Raw genomic sequence first — 21767 nt, 5'->3', positions numbered from 1 at the left:
CCCGGCACCCCCTGCCCAGCCCGCCGTGCCCGGCGCCCCCTGCCCAGCCTGCCGTGCCCCCCATCCCTGCCGTGCCCCTCACCCCTGCCGTGCCCCCACTCGTGTCATGAGCTGCCGCCAGCCCTGAGCCCGGGCGGCCGCCGCGGCTGGCCCCGCCCCCGGCGCGGCGCGCAGCCAATGAGCGGCGGGGGCGGGGCGGGGCGGGCGCGTGCCGCTCTGTATAACGCGTCTCCCGGCAACGGCCGCTACGTCACTTCCTGGGGAGCCGCCGCGAGGCGCCGGCGGCGCGCGGCTGTGTGGAGCGGAGCGGCCAGTGCCGAGCGGGACAGAGCCGAGCGGGGCAGCGCCTGCGGCGGGCCGGGGCTCAGCCGGGGCAGGCCGGTCCTGCCCGCTCCTAGCCCGGCGCCATGAGCGCGGAGCTGGACGGCATGTCGGTGCACTCCTCCTCCTCGTCGTCGGGCTCGCTGGGCTCGGCGGCGGGACCGGCTCCGCGGCCGCTGTCGGCTAACGTGCGGCGGCTGCACCAGGCGCTGACGGCGCTGCTGAGTGAGGCGGAGCGGGAGCGCTTCATCCTCTGCCTCAATGCCTACCACGGCCGCCGCAACGTCTGCGACCTGGTGCGCTCCCTCCGTGCTCTCCTCGACGGACCCCGCCGCCGGCAGCTCCTGCCGCTGCTCCGCCTCGTCCTGCCGCGCTCCGACCAGCTCCTCTTCGACCAGTACACTGCCGAGGGGCCCTACTTGCCGCCGCCCGGCCGGCCCCCGCCTGCCCCGACCCCGCCGCCGGTGATCCCCGGTGAGCTGCGGCAGGTGACCCTACGGCGGAGCAAAGCCCACGAGGGTCTGGGCTTCAGCATCCGCGGCGGGGCCGAGCACGGCGTCGGTATCTACGTGTCCCTGGTGGAACCGGGCTCCCTGGCCGAGCGTGAGGGGCTGCGCGTCGGTGACCAGATCCTGGGGGTCAACGGCAAGTCTCTGGACAGGGTGACCCACGCCGAGGCTGTAAAGGTGAGCCGGCTCCGGACCGGGCTCCGGCTGCTGTGCCTCCCATCCTGCCGCGACTCGGGCTCCGCTTCACCCGCGCCCCGTCCTGAGCTCCGCAGCAACGTTGTCCCGCGGTTCGTTCCCCGTGCGCCACGTCCCGCTTCGCCCCTTCGAGCCGGTGGCTCTGCGTGTGTCCATCCCACTCCCCGCTTTCCTCTCCTCCTTTTCCCGGTGTTGCCTCCGTGCGCCCCGTCCAGCTTCGTCCTCTCCCGCTGCGGCAGCTGTTCCTTCCCGCCGTAGCCGGTGCTACGCCAGCCCATGGGTCCCCCCACTCCGGAACCGCGGCGGTGGAGCCCGCAGCCCTTTCACGAAGCCTGTGCCGGGTTTGCATTGAGCCGGGGAGATCGCCCCGCCGGCGTACGGGCAGCAGCAGCAGCGAAGTTTCCGGTGCCGATAATGATGCCTGCCGGTGGCACGGCTAGTAACGAGCTGCCAGGCTCAGGCTGGCATCGGCCGCAGCTCCGGACGTGGTAGGTTCGTCCCTTTAATACTAGGCAATACTTTATCACCACGTCTGTGAAACGCAGCGTTCCTTTTTGCCTTCCACGAACCTCCCAGAGTGAGCAGAAGTTGGGAATCTGCTTGAGCAGACTTTTCAGTCAGGTACTTCAACCTCTAGACCATGTTTTCTTCCCTCCAAAGTAGGGAAACTGAGGCACGGAAAGGCAGAACAATCCCCCTGCATCCCTCTCGGCAGGAGCCGATCCCACATCCCTGTGTGTCGGGGGAGAAGGAGAACAGTTACACAACCCAAGTGTCCCCAGCGTTTCCCGCAGCACGTTTCTAGCCCTGGAGACCTGTTGCACGTAGCAGCGGGGGTGCCATTGGTGCCAGCTGCCTTGTAAGACTAGATGGGGCACCCCATAAACTGTGGGGTTGCCACCTGAAGCTCAATTTTAAAGCAAAATCGACGTTTGAGCCTCCCAAACCATGCAGAGAGATGATCTTGTGGCTGCTGGGCGCAGCCCGAGCTGTTCCCGGGGCACAGCAGCACCGGACACCAACCTTTTGTGAGCTGCGCTTTGTAGGCAGCGGGCAGAGAGCTGGGATCTGGGGTGGCACAAGCCTGTTTGGTAGCTGTTTGCGTTTGAATTCTGCTGTGGTAAGCTTAAGAGCTGTTGGCAGCCTGCTCCGTGTGCTGCGTTCATCTTGCAGGGCTCTGAGCAGCGTCCTCGCTACCCGCTTGCATCCTCCATTCCCCGCTTTAAACCTCTGCCCCCAGGGCAGGGCATGTCTTCCAGGTCGGAAAGGAGTCCGTGGGCATCTGAGAGGAGAGAAAAGATTTGTAGCTTGTTTTTTTTTTTTACTGCCTAATGAGAGGAAAGCAGTGGTGGAAGCTTTGGGAAGTCACACTGCAGCTCTGTACCCTGAAGATTGGGGGGTGGGAACCCTCCTGTATTTTGGCAGTGGTGATGGGATGGGTAGAAACCAGGTGTCAGGAGTGCTGTGGTCTCTTCAGTGCCTTCAAATCCAGCCCACTCTGCTAGGTAATTCACATCACTTTGTCTGTTCTCTAATGTGCTTGATGCCTTTTAGACTATTAATACTGAGTGAAACAAAATGCTTCCTGCACAGAAATAGTTCCTGTAGGACGTGGTTTGCCAGGGGGTTGCTCTGTGGCAAGAGCTGTACACTTGTTAATGTGATCCTGATAGAAAGGAGAACCTTAATTGTCTGCTTGCCAGCTGAACTTCTTTGAGCACCAATTTGATCACACACTCGGCTGTGCTGACATCTTCCAGAGCACCTGACCCTCCTCTTACACCTGGGAAGGGTTTTTTACCCCCCCCCCCCCCCCCATAGAGGTGGTAGGAACACTTGGGAAGAGACACAGTGATCTGCAGTAGTGCTGTGCAGCTTCCTCTGGAGATGTTGAAGTTAAGCAAGTGCTAATTAGTCCTCTCAATGCTGCATTTGGAATGGGAGGGAAGGAGTAGATGGTGTGCAAGGGGGTGGAAATGAAGAGTAGATCACATTTGGTGATGCTAAAGGGCAGTCTTTGGAGCATTTCCCTGGGGCTGAGTTACAATTACCTCAGCTCAATGTTTTGGACGTTGTGCAGGGTGTCAGAGCTGCAGGGACAAGAGGTAGTGGTGATGTCCAAGGTACAGCCCTACTGCAACCTGTGATCTCTGTCTCCATCTCGATGTGTCAGCAGCTCCCTGGAGGCCTCTGGCTGTGGTCTGGGCTTTCTGAGCAGATGCAAGCTTTGTTACGTCCTGGTATCCTCACTGGTGTCCCTTGGGCTGCTTTGTAGTGGGTCAGTGGAGAGAAACATTGGATAAAGAGGCTTGTACCAGAGCTGGGTTTGGTCCCTAAGTGTACCCTGCACTGGACATCAAATGCAGGGAGGAAGGAAAAGGTGAGCAGAGAGAGGCTTGCTTCACACAAACCCACGGCTGCATAGCTCTCCCAAACGCTGCCTGCCTGCTTTGGAGGAGTAGCTGTGGTGAGCTGTCTCTGTCAGAAGCTGTCTGATTGAAGCACAGCTCCCATTCCTGTCTGAGCAGGAGCTGAGGAGCTGACTCCCCTGCTGCACTTCCATCTTGAGTGTCCTGCAGCAAGCAGCTGTCTGGCCGGGGCAGCACTGCTGCTCATCATATGCAGATCGTGTTGTGAGAGTTGTCAGAGCTCCTTCTCCAGGGCATAAGGAGATTGTGGAGCTCAGGAAGGCTCAGCCACTGCTGCCCTGGCCTGCTCCCAGGCACATCACTCTGTCCAGGGTGAGCATGACAAACTTGCTTACTGAACTGAGATCAAGTTTCTGTCTGCCAGGGTGATGCCCAGCTGTGAATGCAGGCAGCAGGGCAGTTGTTCAGAGAGAGCAATGAATGAATCCACAGTCTTGACTTGCTCCAGCAGCCTCAAAGAGCATTCACAGAGTCATAGAACTGCTTGGGTTGTGAAAGCTCTCTGAAATCATCCAGCCCAACCATTGACCTGACACCACCACAGCTATTAAACCATGTCCCAGAGTGCTGTGTCCACATGTTTCCTGGACACCTCCAGGGATGGAGGTCTCCACCTCCCTGGGCAGCCTGTTTCAGTCCCTGACTGCTCTTGCAGCAAAGAAATTTTTCCTGATCTCCAACCTAACCCTTCCCTGGCACAATTTCAGGGCATTTCCTCTCATTCTATCTCCAGATACTAGGGAGAAGAGGGCAGCCCCCAGCTGGCTTTGACCTCTTTATCAGGGAGCAATGAGGTCTCCTTTTCTTGGTGCCAAACAACCCCAATTCCCTCAGCTGCCTTTTTCCAGAACCTTCACCAGCTGCTTTGCCCTTCTCTGGATCTGCTCCAGCCTCTCAATGCTCTTCTTAGAGTGAGGGGCCCAAAACTGAACCCAGGACTCACCCAGCAGTTACTGCATCCTGTGGTGCTGACTTGGCTGCCCCCTTCTCACGCGTGTGTGGCTGTGCAGGAGTATCCCAGCCACTTCCAGCTCTTCCCTCTGGGAAGAGAGAGACTGGCTGTGGGGTAGGAGCAATTTCTGCCTTCTGTTGCAGGCGTTGCTCAGAGCTGTGATGTACCAAAAGCTGAAAGCATGGCACTAGCTGAAAACTGGAACAGCACTGGGAAGGAGAGCAGATGTCCTGCATGTCGTCCTAGCTGGAAGCTGCCTGCACCCCTGGGCCCACTGCATTGGGGTCTGGAGACCTTTGAGTGTAAATTAAAAAGTGGAATCCTGACTTAAAGGGCAAGATTACCTAAGCCCTCCAAATCAATTCACTTAACAACCAGCTTTTAACCTTTCTGTGAGTAGCAGTGTTCTGCCTTGTCTGCTTTGTGCTCGTTGCTCTGGTGCAAATCCCAATTAAGTGACTCCAGTACCATTACAGCTCTGTCAGTCCAGCGTTCAGGATGGCACTGGAGCAAAGGATCACTGTCCTGTGAGGTGTGGTGGAAGGAAGTTTGTGTTCTCTGCTCACATGAGCAGACAGTGATTTCCCATTGGAATGGGCTGCCCAGGGAGGTGGGGGAGGCACTGTCCCTTGAGGTCTTCAAGAAAAGACTGGATGAGGCACTCACAGTATCATCATCATCATCATCAAGGTTGGAAGAGACCTCACAGATCATCAAGTCCAACCCTTTACCACAGAGCTCAAGGCCAGACCATGGCACCAAGTGCCACGTCCAGTCCTGCCTTGAACAGCTCCAGGGACGGCGACTCCACCACCTCCCCGGGCAGCCCATTCCAGTGTCCAATGACTCTCTCAGGGAAGAACTTTCTCCTCACCTCCAGCCTAAATCTCCCCTGGCACAGCCTGAGGCTGTGTCCTCTCCTTCTGGTGCTGGCCACCTGAGAGAAGAGAGCAACCTCCTCCTGGCCACAACCTCCCCTCAGGTAGCTGCAGACAGCAATAAGGTCTCCCCTGAGCCTCCTCTTCTCCAGGCTAACCAATCCCAGCTCCCTCAGCCTCTCCTCGTAGGGCTGTGCTCAAGGCCTCTCCCCAGCCTCGTCGCCCTTCTCTGGACATGCTCAAGCATCTCAATGTCCCTCCTAAACTGGGGGGCCCAGAACTGAACACAGCACTCAAGGTGTGGTCTAAGCAGTGCAGAGTACAGGGGCAGAATGACCTCCCTGCTCCTGCTGGCCACACCATTCCTGATGCAGGCCAGGATGCCACTGGCTCTCTTGGCCACCTGGGCACACTGCTCGATGCCATGGTCTGGTTGACTGGATAGGGCTGGGGGATAGGCTGGACTGGATGATCTTGGAGGTCTCTTCCAACTTGGTTGATTCTATGAAACCACACCTGCAGTACTGTGTCCAGTTCTCATGCTCCCTGAATGAGAGGGGCAAAGAAATATCGGAGCAGGTCCAGAGGAGGCCCCAGAGATGATCAGAGAGCTGAAGACCCCTCCCCTGTGGGGACAGGATGAGAGAGTTGAGGCTGTTCAGCCTGCAGAAGAGAAGGCTCCAGGGAGACCTTTGAGCAGCCTGCCAGTACCTGAAGGAACTCCAGGAGAGCTGGGGAGGGACTTTTGACAAGGGCTTTGAGAGACAATGGCTTTGAGCTGGGAGAGGGCAGATTTAGAGAGGAAATTAGGAAGCAATTCCTTCCAGTGAGAGTGGTGAGACACTGGCACAGGTTGCCCTTGGAGGTTGTGGGTGCCCCCTCCCTGGTTGTAGTTGAGACTAGGCTGGAGGAGGCTTTGAGCAACCTGCTCTAGTGGGAGGTGTTGTCCCTGCCTGTGGCAGAAGAATTGGAACTAGATAATCTTCAAGGTCCGTTCCCACTGTTCTGTGATGCTATGAATCATTTTCAGAGCTCACTTGGCATGCAGCAGCCCTGCTATGCAGTACATAATTGATATCATAGCAGTTTGTATTGATGAGCTGTGGTATTTTGTCCAGAGCAGTTAAAATTGAGATGCTTCTGGGTTTAGATCATCAGAAGGTTACACAGGGAGATCTTTTTTCCTCTACTCAGGAGTTTGCATTAAACTTGCACTCACTTTCTCCCCCACCACTTACTTGTGTTACCTTGCAGTAGGTTTTTGTGTCCTTTAAGTTGTTTACAGAGGAAGGCAATAGGAGAAAGTGGAAAGTCTCATGACTGATGGCCAATGAAGGTGGTGAAGAGCACAAGTCCTGTTAGGAGCAGCTAAGGGACCTGGGCTTGTTCAGCCTGAAGAAAAGGAGGCTGAGAGACCTCATTGCTCTCTGCAACTGCCTGAAAGGAGATTGGAGCCATGTGGGGGTTGCTTTCTTCTCTCTAGTAACAAGCAATAGGACAAGAGGAGATGGCTTGATATTGCACCAGGGCAGGTTTAGGTTGGAGGTGAGGGACAATTCCTTCCCCCAAAAGGTTGTCAAGACTGGGCAGTGATGGAGGGGCTTAAAAGCTGTGGAGATGTGATGCTGAGGGACATGTTTTAGTGGTGACCTGACAGCTAATGGTTGGATTGATCTTCAAGGTCTCTTCCAGTCTGAACAATGCTGTGAATCCCCATGGAGTGTTTGGCTTAATGAGCTCCACCAGCCTCAAACGAGCTGCACTGACTCCACCGTTTGCCCTGCTGTGCCTTTCTGTTTGTGCTGACAGCTGAGTAAACCCAGATAAGCTTGATGAAAACCACCCCCCACAGCCTAATTTGTGTGCCCTGGTCTCGGGGAGCAAGGCTCTTTGCTCTGGGTGTAAAGCTGTGGTGGCTTTGCCAAAGTCAGTGGACTTGCTCTGGCTTTGTTCTGAAAGGACTGGGCTAGAATCATAGAATGGTCTGGGTTGGAAAGGGCTTCTGAAGGTCACCCAGCCCAACTCCCCCTGCAGTCAGCAGGGACATCCTCAACTAGATCAGGTTGCCCAGAGCCCTGTCCAACCTCACTTTGAATATCTCTAGTTCAAGCCTACTGTCTTGGATCCTTGAGAGTGACATGGAGGGATGCTGTGGGTTTGCCACAGGCATGGTGAGGCCAGGGGGAAGGCTGATGATGAGGCTAGGGGGAAGGGTGATGAGGAGGCAGGTCTGCTAGTGCCAAGGCAAAGGACTCCAGCAGCAGGCTTCACTGATTGTCCTGCTGAAGGCTGGTCTGCTGCGCTGGGGTTTGCAGCTTGGGCACAGGCTGATTGCTCAGAGGATTCGGTCCTTCCAAACCAGCCTCTCCATCTCCTGCTCCTGTAGTGCCAAGTGGGCATTAAAATATGATTCAAAGAAGATTCCTGTTGGTTTTATATCCTATTCCTTTGGACTTTGATGACTGCAAGCAAGGTGATCTCTGCAGAGACCGTAATACTTCCTAGGAGGCAGAAAAGGCTTCAGCTGCTCCCGTGCCTGTGGTACTGCTGCAAGACCACTGAGAAATGACAAGAGAGATGTGCAGCCCTGAGCCTCAGCAGCATATTTAGAGCAAATTTACTTTGCAGGCAGCTTACAAGAAAGCAAATTTCATTTTGTTGTTTCTTGTGATACCCAATTAATTGATTATGGTTGTCTGAGGCTGCTTCTATGCTGTAGTCAGTAATCATCACTGTGCTGTACAGGCATGGGAGCAGCCCGTGGGAGTGGATGCAGCCTGCTTTCTTTGGTTGCTTTTAACCCTTCTGAGTACATAGAATTGTGGCCATGAGCCAGCAATGGGCATTTGCAGCCCAGAAAGCCAATGGCATCCTGGGCCGCATCAAAAGAAGTGTGGCCAGAGATGGAAAGAGAGGATCCTGCCCCCCAACCTTGCTCTGGGGAGATCTCACCTCAGTGCTGTGTCCAGATCTGGAGCCCTCAACACAGAGAGGAATGGACCTGATGGAGTAGGTCCAGAGGAAGCCATGAAGATGATCAGAGGGCTGGAGGAAGTCTTTAGAAGGGCCTGTGGTGATAGGACAAGGAGCAATGGTTTGAAGCTGCAGCAGGGGAGATTTAGGTTGGACAATAGGAAGGAGCTCTTTGTTCTGTGGGTCCTGAAGTACTGGGACAGGTTGCCACTGTCCCTGGAGACATGTCCTAGCTGCAGACACCTTCTAGCTGGAGATGTCCCTGCTGCCTGCAAGGGGGGGTAGACAAGATGACTTTGAGAGTCCCTTCCAACTCAATGCAATCTGCCATTGTGGTTCTGTGGCATCACACATTCGTGGCTGGGATGAATGAAGAGTTGATCCCCTGAAGGTGTTGGGCTCCTCCTTCAAAAGCCTCTTTGATTCTCCCTCTGTCTCTTTATTTTTAGAAGTCACTAGCTGATCCAGAGCCTAGAAAGCTCTGCCTTTCCTGAGGGATCTCAGGTAGCTGAAGCATGGAGAAGGAAGATATGAGTAGCATCTACCCTGGTAGTTACAATCATGGCCTGTTCCTTGGTCCTCTGGGTCTGCTTGGAAACAAGCCCCAGAGCTGCACAAACCAAATCCTTACAACTCCAAACAGCAGAACCATGCAATGCTACAGGCTTCTGCTCTGCTTTGCCATCCTGCAAAGAGGAGGCAGCTGAGCTCAGAGGGAAAGGGAGGAAAGCATCAAGCCACCAGGCTCTCCCTCTAGGAGAAAGGGAGAGGGACAAGGATCTCTCTTGAACTTGGAGCTATCTGCATTTCAAATAGGCTTTAATGCTCCTGTAAGGGAAGGGGGTGATGGCAGTGCCAGTGTAGATCTGGCAGGTGATGTTCTTGGTTTCACAGGCAGATCTGATGACACAGTGGAGCAGGCTCGAGTGCTGGGACTTCACCTGCTGTTGAGGGCTTGACTGTGGAGCTGAGGGGCCAATTCCTATCAGCCTTGGAGCAGGCTGAACCTGCACAGAGAGACAGCATGGGTGGGAATGTTGGTTCAGCTGTTAGGCTGGAGTTAGGAGCAAGTTATGTTTGCTACTCTGCCACTGATTTCCCTCAGTGGGCAAGTTATTTAGTCATCTGTTTCCCTTCATTACCCCAGCAAATCACAATCAGTCCTAATGAAATCAAATGACATTATACTGATGGGAAAGATTAGAATGAGGTCCTTAATCTCTCCTCTCCTCCTAATGCAAGGATGAGAGCACTTGGCGTTGGTACTGGGCTTGTTCATCAGGCTTGGTATTGTTAGGCCATCCTTGAGCTCTTGGAGCATAAACATTATTTAGTGGGCTCCTGGTAAATAAACACTTTTTGCCTCAGAGAAACTGCTCAGATAGCCCCCAAAGATAAAAAAACCTCCTCTCCTCCTGGTGCCCATTAGAGGAAAACAAAAAGCATCAGTGTGCAGCAGAACTGGTGGCTTCAGAGATCTTTGCTCCTCTGTCCTCAGGGAAGACGATGGATTTTCTTGACACCTCCTTCAATGCCACATCTGCTGGGAGAATTATTCAGCTCTAAATCCCTCTCTCCTAAACTGACAATGCAGCTGCTAAAACGATTTGGCTTAGCTGCCTTTGACTGGGCGCTCTCTGAGTTCTCCTTCTTGTAGGCCACCAAGTGCTTAGCAAATGCAGGTGAAGCAGGGTCCTGGGAAGCCTCGAGGAGCTCTGTCCCTGCCAGCTGCTTGATGATACAGTCTCAAGTTGTGCCAGGGTAGGTATAGGCTAGATATTAGGAGGAAGTTCTTCACAGGGAGAGTGATTTGCCATTGGAATGGGCTGCCCAGGGAGGTGGTGGAGGCACCGTCCCTGGAGGTGTTCAAGCAAAGCCTGGATGAGGCACTTAGTGCCATGGTCTGGTTGGTTGGGCAGGGCTGGGTGCTAGGTTGGACTGGATGAGCTTGGAGCTCTCTTCCAACCTGGTTGATTCTATGATTCTATGCTGGACTTGCAGAGTGCATCTGAGCCTGTTGGGGTGGGATGTGCTAGCAGGGAAGGAGCACTGGCTGGGTGTCACAGAACCATGGAATGGTTAGGGGTTGGAAAGGACCTCTGAAGATTAAGTGCAACCCCCTAGCAGGGCAGGATCACCTGGGGCAGATCACACAGCAATGCCTGCAGGTGGGTCTTGAAAGTCTCCAGAGATGGAGACTCCACCACCTCTCTGGGCAGCCTGCTCCAGTGCTCTGCCACCCTCACAGTAAAGAACTTCTTCTCGTGTTGAATGGAACTTCTGTGTCCAAATGTGTGCCTGTTGAGTGCTGTGTCCAGTTCTGGGCTTCTCAATTCAAGAGAGCTGTTGAGGTGCTGGAAGGGGTCCAGAGATGGGCAGCAAGGCTGGGGAGGGGCCTGGAGCAGAGCCCTGTGAGGAGAGGCTGAGGGAGCTGGGGGTGTGCAGCCTGCAGCAGAGGAGGCTCAGGGCAGAGCTCATTGCTGTCTGCAGCTGCCTGCAGGGAGGCTGTAGCCAGGTGGGGTTGGGCTCTGCTGCCAGGCAGCCAGCAACAGAAGAAGGGGACACAGCCTCAAGTTGTGCCAGGGCAGGTCTAGGCTGGATGTTAGGAGGAAGTTGTTGTCAGAGAGAGTGATTGGCATTGGAATGGGCTGCCCAGGGAGGTGGTGGAGTGGCTGTGGCTGGAGGTGTTGAAGCTAATCCTGGCTGGGACACTTAGTGCCATGGTCTGGTTGGTTGGGCAGGGCTGGGTGCTAGGTTGGGCTGACTGAGCTTGGAGCTCTCTTCCAACCTGCTTGATTCTGTCCCTGGGGACAAACAAGAAGAGTCTGACCTCATCTTCCTGTCACCCCTCAGATACTTGTAAGCATTGATGAGATCCTCCCCCTCAGCCTCCCCTTCTCCAGGCTAAGCAGCCTCAGTTCTCTCTCCTCAGGAGAGATGCTGCAGTCCCCTCTGCACCTTTGTGGCCCTGTGCTGGACTCTGGCCTTGGCACTTCACCAAGTGTCTTGCTCATTTCTCCTCTCCAGTTCCTTCAGAGCAAGTTTTCCCACCAGGTCATGGCTGGATCTAGGCACTGTGGGTTTGGTGATGGGTCTCAGGATATCTGTAGCCTTTGTTTGATGTGGAGTGGAAAGACAAGACCAGAGGATCTGCTTTTCCCTGGTACACCCCCACTGCAGGCAGCACCTGAAGAGCTTTCCAGGCTTGCACTGCAATAAAGCTTTGGGAAGTCTTCTGCTGGTTCAAAATCTCTGCTGTCCCCCGAGGGCTCCCGTGGGCACTGACCAGTTTTGGGGTGGAGGGAGGTGACAGAGCTCTTGTCCTGAAGCAGGCATGGGGCTTTCAGCCCTTGGAGAAGTTAGGGAGAGGGCCCTGAAGCTAAGCTTTCATTTGACCTTTCCAGGTGAAGGGGACGTGGGCTTACCGATGCCTTGGGGGCTAAATGTGTGCAATCACCATAATCATGCATCAATTAGCATATATTTGCATAAATGTCACCACTTGAAAGCCAAACTGCTGTCACCTTTGCCTCGCTGAGAGGGGGAGAGGTTGGATTGTGCCTCCTGTAATTCCCATCTCTCTTCCTGACAGGCCATTTCCCCCCCTCTGCCTTCCCTGTGCCATGTTCCCCACTGCTTCCCTCCCTGGTTCCTCTCTCCCAGCACTCCATCTGGAGTGCCTGCACTTCCCCTCACCCCTCCTGCTGTTTCTCTCTCCACCTGCCTCTGCATCAGCTCTTCTCTGCGAGCAAGTGTTTGTCCCTGCCTGCCCAGCCACATGTGCTCCTCAGGCAGGCAGTGCAGGTGAGTCCTGCCTGCTCTGCACAGAAGCATTCCTTGGCCTTTGGAGGGCAAGGCAGGGAGGGGACACACCTGATCCCAAGCTCTTCAGCTGCACTCTGGGGCAGGCAGAGTCTCTCCATGTGCATTCATGCAGCATCTGCAAACCTGGCCTTGACCAAGGTGTGCAGTGGGAGCTGGAATAGCCTTTTATGAGTCTTGTCTGCAGAGGATCCCTGGCTCAAGCCTTTGGAGGCAGGTGGGCATGGAATCATGGAAAGGTTTGCCATGGAAGGGACCTTTTAAAGGTCATCTAGTCCAACCCCCTGCAACTAAAGCAGAGAGGTCATCGGAGGCCCATCCCTGGAGGTGTTTAAGGCCAGGCTGGATGAGGCTCTGGCCAGCCTGATCTAGTGGGAGGTGTCCCTGGCTATGGCAGGGGGGTTGGAACTGGCTGATCCTTGTGGTCCCTTCCACCCCTGCCTGATTCTATGATTCTTGGAGGTCTGTCTAAACCTGACCAGGAATGGTTCCAGGGATGTGCCACTGACCACCTCTCTGGGCAACCTGGCACAGGGTCTCACCACTCTCAGGGTCAAAAAGGTCTTCCTTACATGCAGTCTGAACCTCCCCTCTGCCTGTGTCTTCTGCTCTGTGCTTTTCCCTGGCCAGGGAACCCTTCAGCTGATGTGGCTCCATCTCCACCAGCCTCCCTCTGTGGGGTCTGCCAGTCCTGCTCCTCTGCTCCACAGCAGACCTGAGGACCCTCATCACTCCTGCTGGCATTGAGATGGTTTTACTTGCTCTACCTTGAACCCACAAGCTTCAAACCACCCAAGTCCAGCAGGAACACCCCAGGAGAGCTCAGGGAATAGTGGTTAGACAAACTTGTGCAAACCCTTCCCTCCGTGGTGCTGGAGCAGGCTCCTAAAGCTGCCTCTGCCTCCCTCCTGTGGTACCTCTGCATTTCTTTCCTATTTTCTTGCAGCTTTTCTTTTTCCCAAGTCTGTGCTTTCCTTTTTTATTCTTTTTTGAGGGGAGTGGGACACTTGATTGAAAATTGCATGGTGGTTCTGTGCTTGAGAACCTCCACCCTGACCTCAGTGGGTCACAAATGGAGTGAGCACTTGGCCACCTATGAGCTGAGCAGCCTCAGAAGCCAAACCAGCTCTGCCTGAGTCTATCACTGCTGGGGGAAAAAGGCAGCTTCTGTGTGTGGCAAGAGAGAGGATGGCTCATGGTTAGTGATAACCTCCACCCTGACCTCAGCAGCTCACAAATGGAGTGAGCATTTGGTCACCCATGAGCTGAGCAGCCTCAGAAGCCAAACCAGCTCTGCCTGAGTCTGTCACTGCTTGGGGAGGAGAGAAAAGGCAGCTTCTGTCTGTGGCAAAGGGGAGGATGGCTCATGGTTAGTGATAACCTCCACCCTGACCTCTGTGGTTCACAAATGGAGTGAGCACTTGGCCACCCATGAGCTGAGCAGCCCCAGAAGCCAAACCAGCTCTGCCTGAGTCTATCACTGCTTGGGGAGGAGAGAAAAGGCAGGTTCTGTGTGTGGCAAAGGGGAGGATGGCTCATGGTTAGTGATAACCTCCACCCTGACCTCAGCAGCTCACAAATGGAGTGAGCACTTGGCCACCCATGAGCTGAGCAGCCTCAGAAGCCAAACCAGCTCTGCCCGAGTCTATCACTGCTGGGTGGGGGGAAGAAAAGGCAGCTTCTGTCTGTGGCAAAGGGGAGGATGGCTCATGGTTAATGCTGCTTGCCTCAAACTGAGCTCTGCCCACTAACAGGATGAATTGGAATAGATTGCTCATTTCATTAGTGCCAGAGGTAAGTGAGTGGGCTGGATCCCTGCGAGAGGCAGATTTGATTCCGGCTGCCAGCAGAACACTGGTGATTAATTGCCATTGATTTCTGCCATCCCTCTTCCTGCTTGGTCTTTTTTTTTTTTTGGGGGGGGAGGGAATTTTTGAAGGCTGAGAAGATGCTTTTACACAGCCAGCAACCAACCTTTCAGTTGCCCTCAAAGTGGGAAGAAGAAGGGGGGGAAAGAATTAGGAAGAAATTGTTTACGGTGAGGCACTGGCACAGGTTGCCCACGGAGGCTGTGGATGCTCCCTCCCTGGAGGTGCTCAAGGCCAGGTTGGATGAGGTCTTGAGTGAGCCAGGCTGGTGGGAGGTGTCCCTGCCCTGAGTTCAGGTTTGGGGCTCACTCCAAGAGAAGCGTTGAGGTGCTGGAGTGGGTCCAGAGAAGGGCGACAAAGCTGGTAGAGGGTGTGGAGAATAGAATAGAGTCAAGCAGGGTGGGAGAGAGCTCCAAGCTCAGCCAGCCCAACCTAGCACCCAGCCCTGCCCAACCAACCACACCATGGCACTAAGTGCCCCAGCCAGGCTTGGCTTCAACACCTCCAGTCACAGCGACTCCACCACCTCCCTGGGCAGCCCATTCCAATGCCAATCACTCTCTCTGACAACAACTTCCTAACAACATCCAGCCTAGACCTGCCCTGGCACAGCTTGAGGCTGTGTCCCCTTCTTCTGTTGCTGGCTGCCTGGCAGCAGAGCCCAACCCCACCTGGCTACAGCCTCCCTGCAGGCAGCTGCAGGCAGCAATGAGCTCTGCCCTGAGCCTCCTCTGCTGCAGGCTGCACACCCCCAGCTCCCTCAGCCTCTCCTCACAGGGCTCTGCTCCAGGCCCCTCCCCAGCCTTGCTGCCCTTCTCTCAACACCTTCCAGCACCTCAACAGCTCTCTGCAATTCAGGAGCCCAGAACTGGACACAGCACTCCAGGTGTGTCCTGAGCAGTGCTGAGCACAGGGGCACAAGAACCTCCCTTGTCCTGCTGCCCACACTGCTCCTGAGCCAGCCCAGGATGCCATTGGCTCTGCTGCCCACCTGGGCACTGCTGCCTCCTCTGCAGCTCCTCTCTGCCAGCACCCCCAGCTCCCTCTCTGCCTGGCTGCTCTCTCCAACCATTGTCCCCAGCCTTTAGCATTGCTTGGGATTGTTGTGGCAGGGATGGTGAGGAGCAGCTGAGGGAATTGGGATGGTTTAATCTGGAAAGAGGAAGCTGAGGGAAGACCTCATTGCTCTCTACAGCTCTCTAAAAGGAGGTTGAAGTGAGGTTGGAGTTGGTCTCTTTTCCTTAGCGTAAGATGATAGAACAAAAGGAAATGGTCTGAAATTGTGCCAGGGGAGGTTTAGATTTGAGGTAAGGAAAAACCTCTTTGCTGCAAGAGTGGTCAGACATTGGAACAGGCTGCCCAGGGAGGTGATGGAGTCCCCATTCCTGGAGGCATTCAAGAGCTGTGTGGCTATGGCACCTTGGGACATGGTTTAATGGCCACAGGTGGTGGTTGGGCTGTCATCTTTGAGGGCTTTACCAACCAAAACGATTCTCTGGTTCTCTCTTTAGGGTCTCTTCCAACCTGTGATTCTCTGGAAGCACTGGAGGCTTCCCTCTCCTGCCTTCAGAGATGTCAGAGTTGCTGGGCAGACAGGGCTGGGTCAGGGCAAGCTGGCAGGTGGCAGTCATGGCCTTAGGGAGGAAGATGCTCACTGTGGGGCTTGGATTTGTTAGAGGCACTAACTGTGGGCACCTGAGGTGTGCTTCCTTTCATGACTGTTTTAAGCAATCAGCTTCACTCTCAAAGGACCTGATAGAGAATTAAGTGCAGTGCTGCCAGGGGATTGGTGGCCTTGCAGGATCAATCTGCCTTTCTGCCTGGCACTGCCTGCTTTTAATAACATTTCTAGGCAATTGGTGGCTGTTTTTCTGCTCAATGTCTTGGCATTGATCCTCAGATTCAGTTGAATTGTTTCTTTGAGCCTCTCTCCTAAGCTCACACAGTGTGGGGCTAGTGTTAAACCTTTCCCAACGTGGTCCCTGAACACCTTCCAGACAGGGCAGAGCCAAACTGGATCTGAGGCTGGAGTGGAGCAGAAAGAACAGCACTGAACAACAGGCAGAGAAACTGAAATGGCTGGAGAAGGGAAATAGGGATGCAGCCTGCACTGGTTCTGCAGAGGGGATTAAGGGGGTGGAATATTTCCTAGCCCTCTGCAGATGGGCTGGGTTCAGTGTGCCCATCAAACACTGCTCCCAAAGAGCTGGAAGGATCAGTGGTGCTGTTGCCTCTGTGCTGGGGTCCCTGCAGTCTTTGGCTCTGCCCCAGCCAGGTGAAATGGTTGTTCTACACGTGCAGAATTGTGGTATCAACACCCTCATGCAGTGCTACAGGCTGGGGCCAGAGTGGCTGAGAGCAGCCAGGCAGAGGGGGAGCTGGGGGGACTGGTTGGCAGCTGAAGATGAGGCAGCAGAGTGCCCAGGTGAGCAGCAGAGCCAATGGCATCCTGGGCTGGCTCAGGAGCAGTGTGGGCAGCAGGACAAGGGAGGTTCTTGTGCCCCTGTGCTCAGCACTGCTCAGGACACCCCTGGAGTGCTGTGTCCAGTTCTGGGCTCCTCCATTGCAGAGAGATGTTGAGGTGCTGGAAGGCGTTTGGAGAAGGGCAGCAAGGCTGGGGAGGGGCCTGGAGCAGAGCCCTGTGAGGAGAGGCTGAGGGAGCTGGGGGTGTGCAGCCTGCAGCAGAGGAGGCTCAGGGCAGAGCTCATTGCTGCCTGCAGCTGCCTGCAGGGAGGCTGTAGCCAGGTGGGGTTGGGCTCTGCTGCCAGGCACCCAGCGACAGAAGAAGGGGACACAGCTTCAAGCTGTGCCAGGGCAGGTCTAGGCTGGATGTTGTTAGGAAGTTGTTGTCAGAGAGAGTGATTGGCATTGGAATGGGCTGCCCAGGGAGGTGGTGGAGTCCCCATCCCTGGAGGTGTTTAAAAGGAGCCTGGCTAAGGCACTTGGTGCCAGGGATTAGTTCATTAGAAGGTGTTAGGTGCTAGGTTGGGCTGGCTGAGCTTGGAGGTCTTTCCCAACCTGGTTCATTCTGTGAAGTGGGACTGGCTGCAGGTAGCACAGCTTTGCTTTACCTTATTGTCTGCAGTGGAAGGTGCTTTGTTCCCTTCTGGCCCAGCATGGCTGATAGCTTTGGCTAAGTTTAGTGTGTCCTTCTGCTTAAACTGGAAGGTTCTGGGCTGCATTGATATCCTAGCAGAATCTGTGAGGAATCATAGACTTGTCAGAGCTGGAAGGGACCACAAGTATCAGCCAGCTCCAACCCCCCTGCCATGGACAGGGACATCTCCCACCAGACCAGATTGCTTAGAGCCCCATGCTTCTGAAGGTTGGGTGAGAACTCTGCCCCCAAAAGCTTCTCCTTTTGTCCCAGGGAGCTGTGGTGACCTGCTCCATGGGAGGTGTATTGTTAGTGTGGGCTGTGCTGGCCCCCTCACTGCCTGGTGTTGCTCTCTAAGTAGGGCTGCCAGCAAAATCCAGGGCAGTGGACTTGTGCCAGCTTGGTGGTACTGTGGCACCTCTCTGGGAGTGGGGATGAGCTAAGTGTTAAATGTTCCAGCAGGAGCTGTGCTGGCAGGCACAGGGACCAGCAGGCTGAAGGGTACAGTGGTGGGAATCTGTCACCATCAACCCTTGCCTCCAGCATGCAGCTCAGATGGGCATTGGGAGCCTCTGTAAACCATTCCAGCAGGCCAAGGGTGGATGCACAGTGTGGTAGGGCTGGGAAACAATTCCTGTGATTCCACGGTGTTCAGAGAGATCAGCTGGAGAGTGGGTCCTGCCCTGCAGGGGATGGGGTCCCTGCTGGCCAAAACACCTGTGTGATGGCAGGAGATGTGCTGCAGAGGCTGTGGTCTATGCTCATTAACATCTCTGAGCTCCAGGCTGTCAGATAGGCCTGAGGAGCTAAAATGAAAGGGAGGAGAGAAAGACCCTGCTGGCTGGATCAGCTGGGTAGTGATGGAGTCTCAGGGTTGGATCTGCTCTTGGGTACTGCTCTGCATCTGCTCACCCAGGACTGGATCCATCCATGTCCTGGAGCTCCCAGTTGGTTTCTCAGAGGCAGCACCAGCTACTCCTCATGGGAGAAGAGAATCCATCCCCTGACAATGGCAGTGCAGAGCTCCAGCCAGAGGATGTGTCTTGGCTCTGTCCCTCAGCACAAACTCTCCCCAGGCTGCTCCCAGGGGATGCCAGGACTCCTCTCCACACCATGTCTGCAGGACAAGGCTCTCTTGCTGAGGAGGGAGCAGAGCTGGCTCTGCTGAGCTGCTCTTGTGCTCTCTGCCCCAGCATCAGCCACCTCCTCTCCCTGTGATGAACACCTTTTGGTGCCACATCCTTGACCTGAAAACCTTCCATCCTGCCCAAGCTGCTGAGTCACCTCTTTGAGATGCAGTTGCCATCATCCTCTGGCACTGCTGTGTGCCCAGGGTCTTGCAGAGACACCTACTGCCTCTGCAGCTCACCCATTAGCCTGTGCTCTTGCCTCCTTGGATGGCTCTTAATGAAGTCCATTTTTGCAGCACCTTTACACCCCAAGCACTTTCTTGTCCAGGCTTCCTCCTCTGTTCTCATTCTGAAGCTGTTTCCTTGGGCACTGTGGCCTGGCAAGGGGCAGTGCTGCAGCCCTCTGCTGTAGCCAGGCTGCCCTTGCTTCCATTCTAGAGGTCCTGGGCTGCTGCTGGCTGCACCTCATTACCTTAGGAGCATCTCTAAGGGACCCCATTAAATCTCCTCTCTATCCCAGTGCTGTAGCAATGAAAATGGTCAGGACCAAGACAGTATTAATAAATGATTCTCCCATCCCAGAACCAGTCCTCTCCTGGGCTGATCCCTGGCAGCAGGGGCAGGGAGGAGATTCTGCCCCTCTGATGTGCTCTGCTGAGATCTCCCCTACAGTGCTGGGCCAGCTCTGGAGTCCTCCCCACAGGCAGGGACCTGTTGGAGCGGGGCCAGAGGAGGTCACAGCAGTGATGGGGGAGCTGGAAAGGCTCTGCTGTGAGGCCAGGCTGGGAGAGTTGGGGGTGTTCAGCCTGGAGAAGAGAAGGCTGCAGGGAGATCTGGTGGCCTTGCAGGACCTAATGGGGTTGATCAGGAAGCTGGGGACAGACTTTGGAGCAGGACCTGTTGTGACAGGACAAGGGGTGATGGTTTGAAGCTAGAAGATGGAGGTTTAGGCTACAGAGGAGGAAGACCTCTGTCCTATGAAGGACTGAGGGAACTGGGACTGTTTAGTCTGGAGAAGAGAAGGCTGAGAGGACATCTTAGCAATGGCTGTAAGTACCTGAGGGGTGGATGGCAAGATCCAGGTGCCCAGTGATAGGGGCAGGAACATGGGGTACAAGCAGAACCTTCCACCTCAACCCAAGGAGACACCTTACAGTGAGGCTGCTGGAGCCCTGGAGCAGGCTGCCCAGAGAAGTTGTGGTGTCTCCTTGGCTGGAGACTTTCAAAGCCCACCTGGATGAGTTCCTGTGTGACTTGCCCTAGGTGATCCTGCTCTGGTAGTAGAGTTGGACTCTCTCTCTGGAAGTCTCTTCCAACCCCTAGCATTCTGTGGTTCTGGTGAGGCCCTGTGCCCATGTTGCCCAGAGAGGTGGTAGGTGCCCCATGCCTGGAACCATTCCAGGTCAGGCTGTTTGGAGCTCTAACTCAGAAGATGAACAGATGCAGCAACCTGGGTAAGGCCAGACAAGGAAGCAAGAGAAGGGCGAGAGCTGCGCTGCACCCTGCACAGGTTGGAGGCAGCAGCTCGGCTCGCTTGGAGCTCAGCAGAGCAGCTGCCAAGGATTTCTGCCTCCTCTGGAGGGACCATGGAAGCTTCTCTTGCTTGGCTCACCTGATGTCTTGTAGCTCTGCGTGCCAGCTGCTTGGGTGGATCCTAGCTCAGTGTGTGGCTGCACAAAGGTCTGTGCCAGATCTGCTTCCCGTGCCTGCTGGGCTTCACCCGGTGCAGTGCTGCTGGCCCAGGGGAGATGCTGCTTCCCTCTCATCTCCTCCTGGCTGTGGCAGCTGGAGTTTGAAGAGCTGCTGGCTGCCTCCTGAGCAAAAAGCTTCCTGGAGGCTTGACTGTGATGGAACGAGAGGAAGCTGTCCTCAAGCTGTTTGCAACCATTAACCTAACAAGTCTGCTTTGGAGCAGCTGAGGGAGCTGAGCTTGTTCAGCCTGGAGAAAAGGAGGCTCAGGGGAGACCTTCCTGCTCTCTACAGCTGTGTGAAAAGAGCTTAAAGGAAGGTGGGAGTTGGCCTCTTCTCCTAAGAAGCAAGCACTAGAACGAGAGGAAATGGCCTCAAGGTGCACCAGGGCAGGTTTAGGTTGGACATGAAGAACAATTTCATCCCTAAAATGGTTGTTAAAGCCTGCCCCAGGCTGCCCAGGGCAGTGGTGGAGCCCTCATCTGTGGAAGGATTTCAAAGCCCTGTAGATGCTGTGCTGAGGGATGTGGTTTAGTGGTGACCTGGCAGTGCTGGGTTGGACTTGATGACCTTAAAGGTCTGTTCCAGCCAAAAACATTCCATGGTTCTTCAACAGGCATTAGGAGCAGTGGGGGATGTGTTGAGGGAGAAACACTGCTGAGGCAGCAAAATGCTTTGCTTGCTGAGTAGGTCTCAGTGGAGGTATGAAGGGCTGCCAGTGGCACCAGCCAGCCCTCTGCAGAGGACACTGCCACCAGCACCTTCCTCTTCTCCTATCTCTTGTGCCCAGGCTGCAGCCAGACACCTGCTCTGGGCTGCTCTCCTCTCCTCCCAGCTCTCTGCTGTCACCTTCATGCATAAAACATCTCCCTGCTGCCTGAGATCCCATCTCCTGGTGGCCTTTTCAAGCAGGCTGCAGGGGGACCTAAAATGTCCCTTGTAAATCGCTGGCCTCTCATCCATGGGCACTTCCCTGTGCCTGCAGAGAGCAGCTCTGCTGCTGGCCCTGCTCTTTCAGGGGATGGCATTTAGATGAGACAGGGTAGGTGCAGCCAGCACTTTGCTCCCTGCCAGCCTCCAGCTGCCACCTCTGCCCTGTCCTCAGGCCAGGCTGTGAGCTATCCCTGGTGCCTGGCACGGAGCCAGGGGCCCTGGTCACTTCTCTTGTGTCTGGTGACTCTCCTCTCTGGCACAAACAGGATGTCAGGTAGCTGGGGAGGGACTTTTTAGGCTGTCAGGTAGTGATAGGAGTGGGGGGAATGGAGCAAAGCTGGAAATAGGGAGATTGAGACTGAGTGTTAGGAAGAAGTTGTTCAGCATGAGGATGGTGAGACCCTGGAAGGGGATGCCCAGGGAGGTGGTGGAAGCCTCATCCCTGGAGGTGTTTAAGGCCAGGCTGGATGAGGCTCTGGATAGCCTGATCTAGTGTGAGGTGTCCCTGGGCATGGCAGGGGGGATGGAACTGGCTGATGCTTGTGGTCCCTCCCAACCCTGACTGATTCTGTGATAAACCACAGAGGGTTGATCACAGCATGTTAGGGGATGGAGAGGACCTGCAGAGATCCAGTCCAACCCCCTGCCAAAGCAGGATCACTTAGGGCAGGTCACACAGGAAGGCATCCAGGCAGGTTTGGAATCTCCAGAGCAGGAGACTCCACAACCTCTCTGAGCTGCTCCAGCAGCCTCACAGCAAAGAATTCTCTTCTTGTGCTGAGGTGGAACCTCCTGGGCTGCAGTTTGTCCCTGTTCTTCCTTGTCCTGTCACAGGACACCACCAGAAAGAGCCTGTCCCCTTCTTGACACCCTCCCCTCAGGTATTTATAGACATTAGTAGGATTCCCTCTCAGCCACCACTTTGGTTAGCTTTGGTCCTACCCTGCCAGGGTGGATGCCCTGAGAAAGAG

General features: G+C 55.2%; 1 protein-coding gene across 8 annotated transcripts in view; it reads left to right on the top strand.

Annotated features, from left to right (window-relative positions):
- Positions 1-265: 265 nt before the first annotated feature.
- Positions 266-21767, top strand: part of WHRN (whirlin) — a 76096-nt gene continuing 54594 nt past the window's right edge. For all 8 annotated transcript variants that reach the window (XM_064171403.1, XM_064171402.1, XM_064171400.1 and 5 more), the window contains exon 1: positions 266-1007. In XM_064171403.1, the coding sequence (XP_064027473.1) occupies positions 408-1007 (600 nt within the window). In that variant the 5' untranslated portion in view covers positions 266-407. The remainder of the gene's footprint in view (positions 1008-21767) is intronic.

This window comes from Pogoniulus pusillus, chromosome 35 (assembly GCF_015220805.1).
Source record: "Pogoniulus pusillus isolate bPogPus1 chromosome 35, bPogPus1.pri, whole genome shotgun sequence".
Classification (NCBI taxonomy): Eukaryota; Metazoa; Chordata; class Aves; order Piciformes; family Lybiidae; genus Pogoniulus; species Pogoniulus pusillus.
The sequence above is the reverse complement of the archived record's forward strand: the minus strand, read 5'-3'. Positions and strand labels throughout refer to the sequence as shown.